This window comes from Coffea arabica, chromosome 1c (genome assembly GCF_036785885.1).
Source record: "Coffea arabica cultivar ET-39 chromosome 1c, Coffea Arabica ET-39 HiFi, whole genome shotgun sequence".
Classification (NCBI taxonomy): Eukaryota; Viridiplantae; Streptophyta; class Magnoliopsida; order Gentianales; family Rubiaceae; genus Coffea; species Coffea arabica.
This window is the reverse complement of record NC_092310.1, coordinates 56,940,381-56,958,798: the sequence shown is the minus strand read 5'-3', so window position 1 is coordinate 56,958,798 and position 18,418 is coordinate 56,940,381. Positions and strand designations below refer to the sequence as shown.

The following is an 18,418-nucleotide window of genomic DNA, read 5'->3' as shown; positions in this document are numbered from 1 at the left end:
GCCGTCTGTATCCATTTACCAACTTGTTATATTCCTTATTTGTGTACTTGAAATGAAAGGTTATGCTGTATGCTCTTTGTTGCTTATGTGGTAGTAACTCACTGGACTTAAACTCATTCCGTTCCATTTGTTTTCCTTATAGGAAAATTGACCACTTTTGGAAAAGGTTGTGTTAGATGGTTGTCAAGTTGAGCTCATGTAAATGTATCTTTTGAATAGATCTTTGAATAAAACCCTAATGTGTATTGGGTTCATCTTCTTTTGATTGGCAAACCGAACATGTATATTCATGATGAGTGGTTTTTAGCATGCCATTTGGTTGTAAATGTTGAATTTTAATGTATGTATATGTTGGATTGATGTTGGGTTGAACTCCGGATTCTGACGTGTCCGTCACTATTCATCATCGGCGCGAATTTTCATTTTTTTTTATTTGGTGATTTTGACTTGTTTGCGCGCGTTGGTATGTTCCGGGACGTAATAGATCGAAGTAAATTGATCCGTTAGTCCTGGCGAGAGTTGGGCAGGCAGTCCGCTAACCCTTTTGGTTCGCCTTAGGGGAAGGTGGGGTTGTTACACTCCACATATGACGCTGGCACTCCCTTCTTAGCAGCTGAGCTGGATAAGTGATTTTTGACTTGCTACTTTTTTCCTTCCGAAACGGAAATAACACACACACATAATTAGAACAAACACGGAAGGTAAGCGGAAAATTAACTCGAAACAATCTATATCTATCTATATCTATATTTATTCAATAAGGGGTTTTTAGCAGAAACCTCTCAATGACTTCTAAACTTCTCATTTTTTTTTCTAGATTTTTGTATTTATTTTAATACATAAAAAGTAGTGGGTCATAATACACCTTATCATCAATCAAATTTAAATTTAAAATATTCCCACTATCTCTTAACTCATCCTACAATCACTCCTACAAATTCTCTAATCATCATCCCACGTTTTCCCCTACATTTCCTCTCACGTTTCCCACTCCAATTAAGAGTCCTCCAATTTAAGAATTTCACCTCAATTAAAACTCCTCTAAAGAATTCCACCCCTAATTCCCCCACCATCTCTCTCAGTTTCTTATTTGTTTTTGGTTCTCTATTGATTTTGTAAATGTATTGATTTTGTTTCTTTTGTGAGCAGTTATGGAAGAGATTATGTGCAGAGATTTCAACGGAAATCAACCTTCTTGCGGAGAACTGGAAGTATATTCTTGTCGGCTTAATTTTCCAAGTCAGTCCCCTCTACCCCTCTACCTTTTAAGTATGTTTTGCTTTTGATTTGCTTTTTGTCATGAATGATATTGCATCGATTTTTTGATCATCCATTATTTCTGAATTTTTTTTACAAAATCCTATGAACGGTCATTTGTATATTGTTACACCGTAAAGCAAAGATACTCAACAATGGGATAAAATATAAACACAAAATCACAAACACATGCTCCAAAAAACCCATTAAATGCATGATTTATGCATCGATCATGCTGTTGCTACTCAAATAGCAGCAATTCAGCGAAAATGGAAAGTGGAAACGATGCGTGTGAAATCGAATGCTTAGTATCTATATCTATATGTATTCAGAAAGGGATTTTTAGTAGAAACCTCTCAATGACTTCTAAACTTCTCATTCTTTTTTCTAGATTTTTATATTTATTTTAATACATAAAATGTAGTGGGTTATAACCCATCTTATCACCGGTCAATATTCCCACTATCTCACTCTCACTATCCCACTATCTTAACTCATCCTACAACCACTCATACAAATTCTCTAATCATCATCCCACGTTTCCCCCTACATTTCCTCCCACGTTTCGCACTTCAATTAAAAGTTATTGTGTTTTTTCACCTTTGCCCCACTTATCTGCTGTCCCAAATTCAAGTTGTCCTATTATTTAATGTATTAAAATTTTTCACTCAAAATTTGTAGGGAACTCATCTAAAGTTTCCTCACCATGGAATATATCCACCTACAAGCATTTCAACAACAACTAGATTTCAAACTCACAAAATTGCAAAGGAGAAAACATTTGCTTAGAAAACGAAACATGCACAACAACGATTCCACACACCAGTTGGAAAAGCTTCAACAAGTTTGCACTGACGAAAGAGAAATCTCAAATCAAATCTGAATGACAAAATTCAGGTTACACCGATTAAAACGTCGTTCGCATCAAATTAGAAATTCCGGTACCGTGTTTTCTTTAAATATTATTCCCAATACTGTAATTTTTTTATTTTCAATTATTTCCAATAATATAGTATGTCAATAATTTTTTCCCAACCCTTTTACTGATCCATTTAATTAACTTATCGAGTTAATTCCCTCACACTCTCTCTCAATTTCTTATTTATTTTTGGCTCTCTATTGATTTTGTAAATATATTAATTTTGTTTCTTTTGTGAGCAGTAGTGGAAAATATTATGTGCAGAGACTTCAGTAGAAATTAACCTTGTAGACACCAAATTTTGGTGTAATTTCATTTACTGTTTATTTTTAGTTTTTTATTTGTCGTGTTAGTTTTATTCGCTTTTTAGTTTTTAGTTTCTAGTTTTATTTTTATTTTTAAGTTTTTAGCATAGAATTTCTTTAAAAAAAAAAAAAGAAAAAAAAGGAAAAATGGATGAAAATGGAAAATAAAAAAAAGGAAAAATGGAATTTGCACTTTGTTGTTTCTAGTTTATTTATTCTTTATCCAATGTTAATTAAAATTGTTTTTGTTATTTCTTTTTATTATTATCAATTTTGTTTTAATTAATCTAAAAAAAAAAGAAGAGTGCTTGCGGCATGCAAGCTGCGTTTTTTCGCAGCTTGCAAGGAAGGGCTCAAGGCAGCCCTTGGCTGCAAATATAGGAGAAAGGACTGAAGGGTTTAGGGTTATGATGCCCCATATAAATAGAAAAGAAAAGGCAGCCGCAAGGTGGGGGGATAAAAGATTGACGGATGAAAATCTGAAAAGGGAGGAGGTTGGATGAAGGCTGGGGTTAGAACAAGAAACAAAAGGGAGAGCTGAGGGTTTTAAGGCCTAGAAAAAAAAAGGGAGAAACCAGAAAAGAAAGGAGGCGGCTGGGGTTTTGAGGGAAAGAAACCTACGGGCTGAACAGGAGAGGGGCTTCATCTGAGGAGTTGACGGCTGGGAAGGTTGAGCAAAGGAAAACCGAGGGCTGGACAGAAATAGAGTGAAGGTTGGCGGCTATATGGGAGGAGTTTTTGAAACAGCAAGAGAAAGGTGGCGGCTGGGTTTTGAGGGTAGAAAGAAATCAGAGAGAGCTGAGTTTCGGAGGAGATAAGAGAGACAACCGAGAGAGAGGATTGGGAGATAGAAAACATCGTAGGAAAAAAACAGGGCTGAGTTTTCTGGGGGAGAGCATACGGGTTGAGAGAAAAAGAAACAACAGCGGAGGGAAGAAGGATTGAAAGTGATAGCCGCCAATCTGGAAGAGAGGAAAAGAGAAAACAGCGACTGCGCAGAGATTTTTGGGAGAGAAGGACGGCTGAAAAACCAAAGAGTTTTATGACGGCTGGAGTCTTGAGAGAAAAAACGAGAACTTGAGGGCTGAGAGCTGGGAGGTTGCATAGCGGCTGGGCCAGGATCTTAGAGGGAAGAGGTTTTTGTAACAACGGCAAAAGAGAGCGATCAAGAGAGAGGCTTGGGACGGCTGGAAAATCAGAAGACTGGCGGCTGAAGGAAGCGGAGCAGCGAACTTCGGGCAGTGGTAGAGAAAGGAGCTGGACATTCCGTCGTATCAGCTTCGAGTTGGACATCTATCCTCCGATCTCTGGTGGTTGTTCAACCTTGTAAGTGATCAGGGTTAAAGGTAATCCCTTTTTGCCTTATATCTTTCAAACAAATCCAGATTTGTTTCAAGCATGTAAAAAAGTGTTGCTGCGTTTTCTTCATCGTTATTTTTTCCTCTTTTCTTCCCGAAAACAAACAGCCTATCGGTTGGATTTTGTTGCATGATGTGTGTCTGAGGTTTGTCCTTGAAAACAAAGTCTGATGTTAATTAGGAAGTATAGCTTGTTTTCGAATGAGATGTGTTGTCTTATTCTTAGAACAGACATTTGAAATCATAAATTCCTGTTCTTGTGCGCCGTTGGTCTTCCATGGTCTAGATTAGTTATATTTTTATGTTCAATTGCTTCGATGAGTTTTGATGACCGTGTTTGAATGTTAAGGGATTGTATCATGGGTTGTTATTTCAATCTTTGGCCAGCACTGGAATGATGAAAATTGCAGAAAATAATATGAAGTTCCGGCAAAGCTTATTTCATGTTGTGTGTCAGGTCTGACCAAACTAGCATTGTTAGGAATTCATTTTTGATCCAAGTTGAAGTGGCATGTTTTTGGTCTGCGATCTTGACTCTTTTATCAATCTCATCAGGGTGATTTAATGTTGTGTGTAAATTACTTGCTCATGAAAAATGGATAGTGCTGATAAGAGACCGACAAAGTTGCAGCAGCTTTTGTTCTTCAAATGCTAGCATGTTTTCTAGCTCATCTTGTCGCGTTTTGTGTCCTGAAGCCTGTTTGATTGTTTCTCTAGTTTTGTTGTAAATCACTACGCTTAGTGTTTGAATGAGTGAAGATAATCATGAGTCTTTAGGCATGGATGTTTGTCTCGGTCGAATGAGTAAAAGTTGGGGAAACAAAAGGCAACGTAATTCATTTCAATGTTGCATAAACTAGCTGCATTTTTCCGTGTCTTTCATGTTTTGTTCCTGTTGCTTGGGTTCTCAATGGCTGCTTCACGTTCGGATCTTCCTTGCTTGTTGATGAGTTGGTTATTAATGGATCTTAATTGATGAGCTTGTTGTTTTGGTTTAAGGATTAATATAAAAATCTGGCCGCCAAAAAGCAACGGAAGTTGCAGAAACTAGAATGCATGATGGTTTTTGCATGAAAGTTTTCTTGATTTTGCATCATTTCGTTCTGTGTTTTATTGATTTGAATGTCAAAGTTGTGTGTTGTGTTCAAAGTTTGGACATTGGTTTAAGAGAGTTTGATCAAAGTTTGTGTTAGTTTCTGAAATCTATAGTCAAAGATGAAAATGCAGCATCCATTCATTTCGTTGTAGAAAGCTTCAGCTGCAGAAATTGTTCTACTACGTAAGTTTGCATGTAAACAAAAGATGAAAAATTGCCCTTTAACCCCTCAATTTTTCCCTTATGCCACTATGACCCAACCAATTGAATAATGTCCTCAATTTGGTCCTTGACAGCTTTAGTTTTTGCAATTTCATTGTTTGTTTTGCTTCAATTAACTACCATGTTTTGTCAATTGCACTTAAGCCATGACTTTAGAGGTTTTACGATCAAATGAGCTTTGTTTTGCACATTTTCTTTAATTTTTCCAAATAAATTTGTACCTTGACCATTTCTTTTATTTTGGAGGATAAATAAGTGATTTCACCCCATTAGAGCTCCAACTCAAGGGAGGTATAACTTCTTTTATCTTTTTTGTCTCTCCTATGTGATCCAACGTGCTACGTGAAAATTGCATGTCTACTTGCTTCCCTTATTTTTCTTTAATTCCTTTCATTTATTTTATTTTACTTTTGCTTTTTATTTAAGTTATTTTTTATGGGGTATGTGTACACCTCTTGGCTTGTAATAGATAGGGCTTGGAGAGCACTTGATAAAGACCTATTGAAGACGTGTGCCTAACTAGCAAATGTAATAGGTTCATTAGCTTGATTGCTTGCTTTTGTTGCTATGTGTTAATTTGCTTTATTAGGCTCTTGCATCTAGTCGAGTATGCTAAGTGTTATGTGCTATGTGTTTATGAGTGTCTGGCATGTCTACTCGCTTTCCATAGCCATGAATGAATGTGATGGATGAATGTACGTTTCCACTAGTCCAACGCTAGTAGAAATTCATAAAATGGGCTAGTCCAACGCTAGACCCTTAGGGATTTCTCTCGTGAGTCCATACTTGCATGTTTCACTTCATTTCATGCATTTTTTTTAGTTTTTAGCATTTGGTATGTTCCTCCGATCCTTTCCCCTTCATTTTAGGTTTTTGCATCTCATGCTAGTGATAGGGTACATTTGCTTGAGAGTCCCTTTTCGATAAGGGAAACGAGCGAGTGTGGCTCCAAAATAGCCTTAGCACTCTAGTTCTCCCTTCTAATCAAAGGGAAAATTAAAGTCACAAAGTTAGGACTCCCCGTTCCCGTCTTGATGCATTCCTATAAGATTCATGCATTTTACTCATTCGCTATCACATACACTTCTACTTTATATTCTATCCCTTTTTCCACATTCTCACTTCACACTACTTTTGGACGTTTTCACTTAACTACTCACACTTTATACCATATCACTCGCACACATGCACTTTATGTTATTTTCACATTATTACTTTACTCACCTTACCTTGTAAATACATTTGCACACCTCCATTTACATCCTATTATTTTTATTACTTTTCTCACTTTCACACAAACTCACATTTTCACATGGCATGCATTCCACTCATTTTTATGTCATTTAGGATTATGTGTGACCTCTCCAAAGGATCATTATTGGGCTTCACAATTAATGTGATTGGCACCACTCAACCTTTGAAGAGAAATTTCCCCCATGTCCCCCTAGATCTAGGTTTTTGCATTCATATAGTCATATCCAACACGCGATACATACCTTGGGTAGAAAAATTATGAAAAGTTAGGTTAAGTCACGCAACTAGCTTTGGCTAGGGTAAGGGATTGCCTTAGACTCCGCCTTTGCCTTCTCCCTTACCAAACGTGACCCCCGATCCCTTTCTTTGGTTACGTAGACCTAAAAGTTTTCAAAAAAGGTTTGTTTACTTTTTCATTCAAAAACAAAAATCATTTTTGGGTGATTTGGTACACCCTAACTCTATACCAAGTGGCGACTCCTTTTTTATACATAAAACCCTTTTGAACTTTACTTGACCAAAATCGTCGCATTTTACAATCCCACGATCTTTGCTTTCACACACACTACACTCACACACATTTCAAAAGTGGGGCGCGACAAACCTTCTTACGGAGAACTGGAAGTATATTCTTGTCGGATTAATTTTTCAGGTCGGTCCCCTCTGCCTTTTAAGTATGTTTTGCTTTTGCTTTGTTTTTTGTCATGATAATAAAAAAAAATAATTCAGATACTACTAAAAAAAATAATTAAACTAAGGCACTATACGCCCATTATTAAAAATGATTTATAATTGGAGAAAAACAATTCAGATACTACTAATAACTAAGGCACTATACGCCCATTTTTAAAATTGGATTAATTTTTAATTTCATCAGAAATCCTTTTGGCAAAATTGCATTCTAGCCTTTCTTTTCTTTATCATTTTCTCTCTGCATTGACTGCAATAATTTTCACTTCACTTTTAATGGGATGGGCTTTCAAAATTGGTAGAAATAGAGTTTATTAGCATTCAAATAACTGTTCTGTGTTGCATCTTTTTTGAGATGCTAAAGAAGGCATGAAACTTCTTGAAAGATGGTATCCTACTTTTTAGAGTTTGAATCACAATTTTTTAACCTTTTTTAATTCAACCTTTAATTTTTATTTTTTTAATAATGTCAGTACCGTGCGTAACACGGGTATTCACGCTAGTTTGTAAGTATTTCATTTTAATAATATTCAATTACATTCATTTGTAAAAATATATCATTCCCTTTTTTAATATAAATTTTTTTTTCAGGATCCATTTTTCTAAAAAAAAAGACAATTTTTGAATGATATACACATTCTATTATATTTCAAACTATAGTTAAACATATATTACATTTTAATTTTGTTGGTACAAGTTTTTCACCTTTATTTGTTCACCATTTTATTTTTATTTTTTTCAATAATGTCAGCATCGTGGGTAGCACAGGTATTCACACTAGTTTAAGGGGATCCATAAAGACACGTTCAACCAATTGATTGACTTGCTACTACTACTAGTACTATTTTTCTACTACTATTTCCTTAGTTAAAGGGACATTTTTATTGGATTTACAAAGGTTGCTACTTCCTAGGGTTAAAGGCCAAAAAACCATCCCCACAAAATATAAACCAATTACAGTTTATCCCATAAATTATAATAATAGGCATTTTGCCCCCTTGAATGATATGTTTAGACAAATATACCCCTTTTATTTTAAGCATTGTTATTTTTCTTTTTTCCCTATCATTTTCATTTAAATTCTTCCTTTTTTTTAAACGTTGTTTAAATAAGTAGACTAGATTAGTCAAAATTTGTTTATTTCTTAATTTCATATGTCAATATTTTATAAAAAAAAAATCTATGGAGTACAAGATTTTTTTCCAAATGTTGAAGTCAATGTCATTTAAGCAATTGAACTTTTCAGATATATAACAACAAAATAGAGAAATTGATTAATCAATTATTAGTAGAATCAATAACAAAAAAAATGAACTAATATTGTTGTTTATTCTTATTTTTTATTTCACTACAAATAACAATTGTTAACTTTTCTTTTTTTTATGTGATATATAATATGTTACTTTTATTATAAGTAGTTGAGTAACTGTGAACTCTTAATTAGTTTATAGATATTTAAATTGTTGAATTACTAGATTAATACACTTTACAATATAAGCTACATATCTTTTGTAATAACAAAGAGTTTATGACAAATTATTAAGAATGAATTTAACAAATAAACAAATTTAAAAAGCAGTTTAAAAAATATTAAAATTTTTTATGTAAGTCTTTTCACATCGGAGAGAGACATTGACTAGTTCCACGAGAGAAGGGGAAAATAAAAGGAAAAAATGAAAAAAGCTAATGGAGAAAAAAAAAGGATTGAAGATAATAGGGGTAGTGTTGTCCAAACATATCATTCAAGTGAGCAAAATGCTTATTATTATAGTTTAGGTGTAAACTACAACTCAGTCTATAGTTTGTGAAAGTTTTTTGCATATAGAGTAAATTTTATATACACTAAAAGTATATATATATATTATATACACTATCAGTATATGAAAGATTAATTCATATACATATATATATATATTAATATTTTCTAATATTTGTTTGTAAGTGCGTACGTAGCACGGGATTTTAGTTAGTATTGCCAGCATAACTAAATACGAGTACTAAGTAACACCTCGTGATTCTTATGCTCTTGTTCAACTGCAGAGAACTCTGGTGGTAGGTTTCCGCTAATTCTACTATTTTCCCCTTGGCGATCTCAGACACAAGAGCAAAGCCAACACCTATTTGATTCTCAATTAACAACACTTGGGCTCTTGAGTCCCGGCCCCCAGCCCCACCCCTCCAACAACCCAAAAAAAAAATTTCAAGAATACTTCAATCTCAGTATAGTATTGCATGAACCATCAGGCGTGCTTCATTTAATTTTCTACCAAAGCTTTTATAAGAAAAGGTTTAAACAGAACAGAAAAGAACAGGTACTAGGTGCATTTTGTGCTTGTTTGCATAAATAGCAGTTAAATTCCAAGTTAATATATATGGTGTTTCCAGAAATATTTGTTTGTCACTTATGATATGTATTCTATATGATTTCTCTTGCACTGCCCCAGCCCAATGCAATTTCATATGTGGCAATTCCGCCGAGATCTCTTCCTTAGTTAGGGAGAGGAACCGGATTTTCTGAGAAACGTGTAAAGAGAGAATTCGATTTAATTAGATAATGTATGGTTGACAAACAACGATCCATTTTTTAGTAAAGTACGGAATGTATCATCAAATAATTAATATGATTTTACAAGATCTAATTTCATTCAAGGAACGCATTCTAGCCATCCACGGATCGGAACAATAAAAAAAGCAGACACAATCTTTCTTGGAATGCTGACTATAATGCTACTCCCTCCGTCCCACTTTGATAGTCTCGTTTTCCTTTTTCGTCTGTCCCAAATTGTAGTCCACTTTCTAATTGAAGAATGTAGTTATATTTTAATTTTTCTAAAATACCATTATCCAATGTAAGTTGTTATTACTATAAACCTACCCCATTTAATGAGAGTTGATTCTTTTTTTACCATCAATTCAAGTTCCCATAAAGTTGTACCATATTTAATGTGAGGGTATTTTAGAAAAATAGCAATCTAAATTTACTTTTCCAACAAAATTAATTACTTTTTCTTAATTTGTGTGAAAAAAGAAATGTGACTATTAAAGTGGGACGGAGGGAGTAGTTGTAATAAAAGTAGGTGTTTGTAAATGAACAAATTTAACACCGTGATTTTAACATTCCTGGTCAAGTCATAATTGCAGCAGTAATGGTGAGTGCGTTACCTTAGCCCCGGTTTCTGTGATTCTGTGAAGTAGAGGTTCCTTCTTTTCATTTCCTCTCTGGGAAGGGGCTTGGAATGCTTTCCACTGAAACTCAGAAAAATTTGGACAGACAGATTGAAAAAAAAAAAAAAAAGAATTCAGGTGACTGGGTCATCGTGGCCCATGACATTAACGCGGCCTGCAATCTAGAAATTCAAGGTGAACTAACTCAAGGTAAAGGTGCTCCATCGTGGCCCAATATTAACGGATCATCCTTTTGAGACTGCTGAGTAGCATTACCAGGCAAAGTTGTCAACTAGGTCGGGGATATGTAGCGGCGCTTTCACTGGATCTAATCCAATGAAAACTTGGGGCAGCATGTGGGATAAGCCAACGGATTACTCGTGTGGACCCAGAAGATACCAAGAATTCATATGCTCCAGGTAAACAACAAATGAATCAGTCACTGTGTCATAGCTTGAGTGTGAACCTACTTTTAAAAAAATAATAATAATAAATCCAAACCTTCTATTATTTAATTATATTTTGTGTAAACAGGATTTAAAAATAAACCAAATTACTCGAAACTTGAATCAAATTTAAATTGATAAGAGCTCGCTCGAGTTTGATTAGCCAATTAATCAAATTAAAGTTGATTTGAGATTTATATTTAATAACTTTCAAATTTGATTTAAAAAAAAACTCGTTCAAGTTCTGTTCACCAAATAAACAAATTAAATTTGAATAAAATTTTAAATACCGTAAAATAATCAAACAAATTTAAATACTAGAGTGCTCGATTTGATTAGATTCGTTTACACCCTACGTGTAAATTAAGAATTCATGACCATTAAACCGAATTGAAAAGTTGAAGAGCACTCTATCTTAATTAGCCTTCAATTTTTTATCAACTAGCTAATACTCTACTAATAAAAGAGCTCTGAATTGAGTTGAACTCGTATTTGAGTCCCTAGCTCAAGGTCGGGTATCTTTCAAAATGTATTTCTTTTATTCAATCACTGTCCTGTCCATCAAGTAACCGCTTCTTTGGCGTTTAAAGTGACACCATAACGAATTAAAAGTCAAAAAAAAAGGCAAAGCTGGCAAAAGGATTAGACGGGTACGTGTGAATTGTAAGCGGCGACGGTAAATGTATGAATAAACAAATTAAACAAGGGTTAATTACATTTACCTCCCCTGAGGTTTAACCAAATTACCATTTACTCCCTAAAATTTAGACAAACTACAAAAAGGTCCCTCAAATTGAAAGATGTATAACAGATACACCCATCCCGTTAGTCTGTTGGTGTTGACTATTAAGATTATAATGATACCATCATACAAATTTAATGAAATGCCTAGATTGCCCATAAATCCATAACCTTTCCCTTCCCTTCGTTGCTTTTCTTCAAAATCTAACTTACTCTATTTACCACCGTTGACATAACTGTGATAGCAAAATTATCGAGATATATTATCAATACCCACTTTCATGATCATTTTCTTCATGAGCACGTTTTCACTGTCAAAATCATAATAAATTTATAGAAATTTAATTGCCTTCATCTCTATTATTCCCACAACAACCATCCTTTTAACTCCGTTATAAGCAGAGAAAAAATCCATTTGATAATATCAAACCCAATGACCAACTACATATATAACCCAGAGTTGAAAAAATGATTGTTTGGAACTCTAAATACCCGCATGAATCAAGTCAGATCCTAATTGATAATCGTTAATTCCTCACTGCCAATTTGAGTGAGTTTGAGATTTTACTCGTCTCTGAATTGGTCGATGTGTTTGTGGTAGTTGCAGAGAAGGGAAATACAATTTTCACTGTTAAAATCATAATACATTTATAGAATTTTAATTGCTTTCATCTCTATTATTCCCATAACAACCATCCTTTTAACTCCGTTATAAGCAGAGAAAAAACCCATTTGATAATATCAAACCCAATGACTAACTACAGATATAACCCAGAGTTGAAAAAATGGTTGTTTGGAACTCTAAATATCCGCATGAATCAAGTCAAATCCTGGTTGATAATCGTTAATTCCCCACTGCCAATTTGAATGAGTTTGAGATTTTACTCGTCTCTGAATTGGTCGATGTGATTGTGGTAGTTGTAGAGAAGGGAAATATAACAAATAAGATTATTGAGCGACAAAGGGTTATAGACTTGTAGAGACTCTTTTGTGGTGGATTGAATGAACTTTTACATTGTTTATATAAATTTTCTTTCATCACTTAATTGTCGGTTTCTTTTTTTCACTCTATTTTTTTCCCATTCCTTTCTTTGCTTTTCTCATTTTAATTTCTTTTTTTTTTGTTTTCTAGGCTTTCCTTCTTTCTTCATTTTCTTTCTTTTGTTCCTTTATGCACATATTTTATCAAATTTGATGATTACATGCTTGGTTTTATTTTTTTTTCCTTTTATGCTGGTTAAAAACTATTTTATTTAAGTAGCAAACTCTTAGTTTAATTTGTTATTATTGAAACCACTTTCGATTTTTTAACGGTAAGTTTTCTCTAACTACAAGTTTTTATAGAGAGGGTAAATATGACATTTTACTACTTATATTTAAGTGTCTTTGACGGGTTTACTTAAAAAAGAGGTACTTGTAATATTACCACACCACAGGCATTTAATGATAGTTTGGTCAAACCACAAATGAGGTAGATGTAATTAACCCTTAAAAATTTGATGGAAATCAATAAGGGTTATTCAGACTTTTTGCTATTTTCGTTACTTATAAGTGACAGAAGTTAGTGTGGAGGAGGAATCTGTTATTTGGTCAAATTTCATGGATCGATTCGTTATTTTGTCAAACTTCAAGGGAGGTAAATGTAATTAACCCATTAAACAATGGGCACCAATCTGCGGGTTCTTCCTCGGTGTTTGCGTTTGCCCGCTGGTAGCTAGTTGTGTAATAGGAATAAAAAAATTTTCTAAACCTCCCGGCCAAACGGGTGGCTAGAAAGCGGAATGACCGACCCTTTTATTTATTTCTTTGACCGGTTGGTCGCCCGTATCTAGAAGAACCGTTAGACGGGTACAAAACCTCCCAGCCAAACGGGTGGCAACAACGCGGAATGACAGGCGCTTTTATTTCTTCCTTTGACCGGTCGGTCGCCCGTATCTAGAAGAAACCATTCGCAACTACCCACCCTCATCTTCAAGCGCCAAAAACATTCTTCAAATGTATGATTTTTTTTTTTTTTGCAACGATATATGTAGTAGAGAGTTTGTAAATATACAAATTCAACTATACCAAGAAAACATTATGACATAATAATTTAATTTTTTTTATTACATTTGAGATTTGAACCATCACTTACAATTGGATGAAAAATTTAAGTCCCTCTCTGATGATCAGTGAGCCAATGTTTCCTTGAAACGTATAACTATCATGATACTACTATCATAAAAGGCATAAAGTCAGTAACTTCTGATCTTGACTGTGGAATTGCGTAACCCACCTCGATGTGTCTCCTTGGGAAAGGACACCGTTCACGGCCCCTTTGCAATATCATTTCTGTAAAGATACCAATCACGGCACGCGCGTGCGCACACCCGTGCATACACATATTGAGAAATTGTACTACTTTCTTTTTCCTAAAATTATTGTGTATGTTTTTTTTAGTGTATTTGGATGGAAGATAATTTTGAATAATTTAATCTAATATCATAATTTTTTTATGATATAATGTGCATAAGATGATAACATAATTGAAAAATAAAAAAATTAAAATTATGATTATGATAAAATAAAAAAATATTTTCCAAGATGGACTATACAAGCACACTAATAAAAGTTCCTGCAGTCCGAAAATGGAATTTTCTACAAAGTATGTAATTGGACGACAGGCATTTTCACGTAACAATCAAACGGAGCGTACTCATTTCTGATTTCTGTGGGCAAAAATGCGTTTCAATAGAGCATAGAAAAGTAAAAGGAAATGGCACCGGTTATTCAAAAGTTTGAAATGAATCAGTACTTCGTTTGTTGAAAAAAAAAAGAAATGAATTACTTTCTCTTCTAGAATGTCTGAGTAAGCGGTCCAACCAAATTGTACGACTAGCATTTTGCAATTCATGTCTGTGGGTGTCGGTCACAAGAAATTTTGTCGTCGCACGAGGTATTGCTAAATTGTACAACTAGCAACGGCTTAGCCCGCACCGGTTGCGTTACATCAAATGAAGCTTCTATTACCGTCACCGTTCCGCGTAAGTTTGGTTGGTCACCATTCATGGATGTTAAAATCATCTTGCTGTTTGGTTAGGAAGTAACATTCATGGACGTTAGAAATTTTTTGTTTGAGCTCTCCATCCTTTTGAAAAACAAAATTTTTAAATATAATATTATGATAATAGATAAATAAAAATAATTTAAAAATATTCAAATATATCAAAATCAACTCCCAAATACATAAAAATTAAAAAATTTTAAAAACTTTATTTCTATCATCTTTTTTCATCGATTACCACCACCGCCTCTTCTTCCTATTCTCTCTTCCTCTTCCTTCTCTCTCCCTCTTGACTCCTCCATCTCCCTTCCCTTTTCCCTATCTTTTCCCACCATACCTTGCATATTCTCTACCCCTTCTCTCAATCTGGTCTTGACTATATTAGGTCGGATTGGGGAAGGAAGGAGGTAGATCGAGGAGAAGAGAAGAACCGGAAAGGGATGGTGGCGGTGATGGATGGTAGTGTTAATTTTATAAAAATATCTTAAAAACTTTTATACTCTAAAAAATTTCAAAAAGTACCATAAAAAATATTTACAGTAAAAAATTTTCATATATATTGTTACGAAAAAATATTAAAAAAACAATCAAGAAACAGCTAATTCAAATGAAAATAAAATGATATACAAGTGTCTATAAACACTAATTAGTATATCTCAAAAATGTCTAATTTGCCATGTAATGTATATACATTTGACACTTTCGCAAATAAAAAAAAATTCTAAGAAAAGTAATAGCTGAGGTCTTACTTAATTTTTTTAAAGTAAAACCTGAATTAATGCCCCTCACTCTCTTTATTCCATCCCATCATTTCCCTATTTCCCTACTTAAAAAAAAAGGTTAACGCCTTGAAGTCTCTATTAAACAAGACTGCTAAAAACTAATCTTTATATCTAATATTTTCCATTGAGAAGGGGTTAAATGTCTAAAACACTTGTTTGGATGGCCGTTTTTTTTATAAAAAAATTTTAAGTTTTTCGTGAAAGTAATTCTTTAATTATCTTTTTATTTTATATATATTAAATTATTACAGTATAATTTTTTTACAAACACTCCAAAAAATATTAATTCAAATGGGGATACTCCTTTGGAAAGGAAGGGAATGAGAGAGAATATCTACAGAACAGCTTATTAGTTATTTGTCGAGGATAGCGTAGATGAAGTAGACAAAGTGACAATCAGCGGATGGTGCATGGACACGAGAGCATGCAATGAACAGGTACGTACGATAGGGGTGGGCGCGGGTGGAGTACTCACCCCATTCACCATTTAGCTGACTCGATCCGCACCTTGCGGGTCAGCCATTCTTTGACATTTACCTGCCCCGCATATCAGCTGGTACCCGCTGAGATATGGTCGGGTCAACGGGTACCTGTCCCACCCCATTTATCATTTAATTTTAAAAAAATGATTTATACCAATTTAATTTTATATTTTACACATTCATCTAAGATTTAATAAGTTTTTTTCTAAAAAAAAGGTTTCCCACCAAGAAACAAGCATGTGAAGAAAATATAAGATAAAGGGAAAAAATTAAAAGAATTCGAAATCAATAAAAAATTGAAATAAGTAGCACAATTTCTAATATATACGTTCCACATTAATTAAATTTTTTTCTATAAAATATAAGATCATGACCTCTACAAATGAATCTTGTAAATAAATTATAGTCTCTCATATTTGTAATGCAATTTGTTTAATAAAATTACTTATTTAGTTTTTATTATTTTATAGTGTGTGTATAAAAATAAAAAAATATATATACGGGGTGGATCGGGTATCCGCAGGTTTTTAATTATGTGATCCTAACTCGCCCCGCATCTTAGCTGGTACCCGACCCTCTTTTGACCCAATCAAATAATAAAAATCGAATATTCTTATTTTAGGATCGAATTAGATAGGATATGACGGATTTTCAGGTTAGCGAATAATTTTGCCCACCCCTAAAGTACGATATGGAAAAAAGAAATACTAAATCTGGATAAGCGCTGTGGCTGGTGAGTCGTTGCCAACTAGGCTCACAAGGGACAAGTGGACAAATGCGATGCGAGTCAATTATTATAAAGTCTGGGGTCGTCCCCACCGTCTCACGGCCCTCTGGATGAGAATTCCGGGTCAGCAATCCTAATCTAAATCCCGTGTTCCTTGCCATTGCAACCTGTATTAAGTATATTAACTATAACTACGAACCAGCTGGCTGAATCCAATACCCAAAGGCCCGTCGCCCACAGCATCCTATCAAAGGCTGGAGTCGTCCCTGCTCCCTGGCCTTGACCGCCAATCTCTACGCATCTCTTCGTATTACAGTTATAGAAGCTTCCATCGATCAAATCCCACACCAATACTCCTACTAACTAGTCCATCATCTCTCTCTTGCATCATCCATGACGATAGCACCATTCATTTCCTTCCACGTCCACCTCATCCAAATCGAATCTACCCGAATGTGAGCCTCTCTCTGTCTGTCTGTCTATATATATATTGCCGTCTCCACAAGTCTCCGCATAGCGCTGCAAGTGCAAAAGTGCAAGCTCCAAGAGAACACCAATTAACTACACTACTACTGATTAAAAGCCCGCAATTCAGCAACCAACAAAAGCAAGAAAGCATGAACGCCGAGGTTATTTCCAGCGGTCACCTGCAACTTTTCCCAACAAGTTCAAATACAAGACATTGTGGCTCCCAGCTTCCATTTAGCGGCAGGGCCAGTACCGGTAGCATAGCATTAAAGCCAAGAAGAAGACCTGGGCCGCTCAGAATAACTGCCAGGGCCGCCGTTTATGCACCGACCCAGACCCAGGCCGAAACTTTCTATGATATGCTGGGAATTTCGGAAACAGGGTCGATTTCCGATATCAAGAAAGCCTACAAACAGTTAGCAAGAAAATACCACCCTGACGTGTCACCGGCGGACCGCACGGAAGAGTACACCAAGAGGTTTATCGAGGTTCAGGAAGCTTACGAGACGCTTTCTGATCCACAGACTAGAGCTTTGTACGATATGAATTTAGGTCGAGGATTGCATTTCGCTTTTTCAACCGGAAGACGCAACGAGGTAAAAAAACACACACACGCTAGTATCAAATAACCTCCCCCTCCCCCCTCCCCTCTTCCCCCCCAAAAATAAAAGCCCCACTTAAGGCTTGGTAACGAATTGAGATATTAATTTTGGTTTGTGTTAATTTGGAACAGAGAATGGATGATGTGGAGGAATGGAAACTTAGGTGGCAATCTCAACTGGATGAGCTGAGGCTGTGGAGCATGCACAGGGATAATGTCTCCTCCGCCGTTAGTGGGAAGGCAGCGGCGTCGCCCTCGTCGTCCTGGGGTAGTCGAATGCGCCGAAAGAGAACTGACATTTATGATCTTGGATTTCGGTAGCATATATTTTGCCTATTGCTAGCTATAAGCTAGGTCCGTTCATCGTGGGGATCCTTGCTCCCTCTCTGACATAATCATGACAGATTTCGGCGCCGCCGCCGGCAGCACTGGGAGCTGTTTCCAGATGTATATAATTAATTTTTTCTCTCTTCCATTTGGACGTGTTTATAACTCGGCCATATCGTTTTGGCTTCTAGAATTATTGGGAAAAATAAATATTTCCCTTTTTTTTGTGGATAAGATTCTAACTTCTATTAATGCACTACTGCCTTTTAATTAATGAAATGGGTTCTTTGATCCAATTGAGAACAAAAGCAAGTAGAGGATCGAAGCTTCTGTTGTTGGAAATAAGTGCTGTCCTACTTATCCATTTGGACAGTTTCTATCGCACAGCGGGTAGGGGAAAGTAAGAAAATAGGTCGAGATATGAAATTCAAGATTCTAGATGACGACAATTCAAATTGCTCTTTTTGTTTTTAGGTTAAAAAATTGTTTGATTAGTAGTAGTATAATGTTAGGTCACCGGAACTATCGCGTTAGG

The 18,418-nt window shown here is 35.1% G+C and overlaps 1 protein-coding gene across 1 annotated transcript; it reads left to right on the top strand.

Annotated features, from left to right (window-relative positions):
* The first annotated feature begins 16,696 nt into the window (after positions 1 to 16,696).
* LOC113732603 (chaperone protein dnaJ 20, chloroplastic-like) lies at positions 16,697 to 18,179 on the top strand. The gene is made up of 2 exons (XM_027258509.2): positions 16,697 to 17,551; positions 17,689 to 18,179. The coding sequence occupies exons 1-2, from the start codon at positions 17,105 to 17,107 to the stop codon at positions 17,875 to 17,877; spliced, it is 636 nt and encodes a 211-aa protein (XP_027114310.1). The 5' UTR covers positions 16,697 to 17,104; the 3' UTR covers positions 17,878 to 18,179.
* Positions 18,180 to 18,418: the final 239 nt, after the last annotated feature.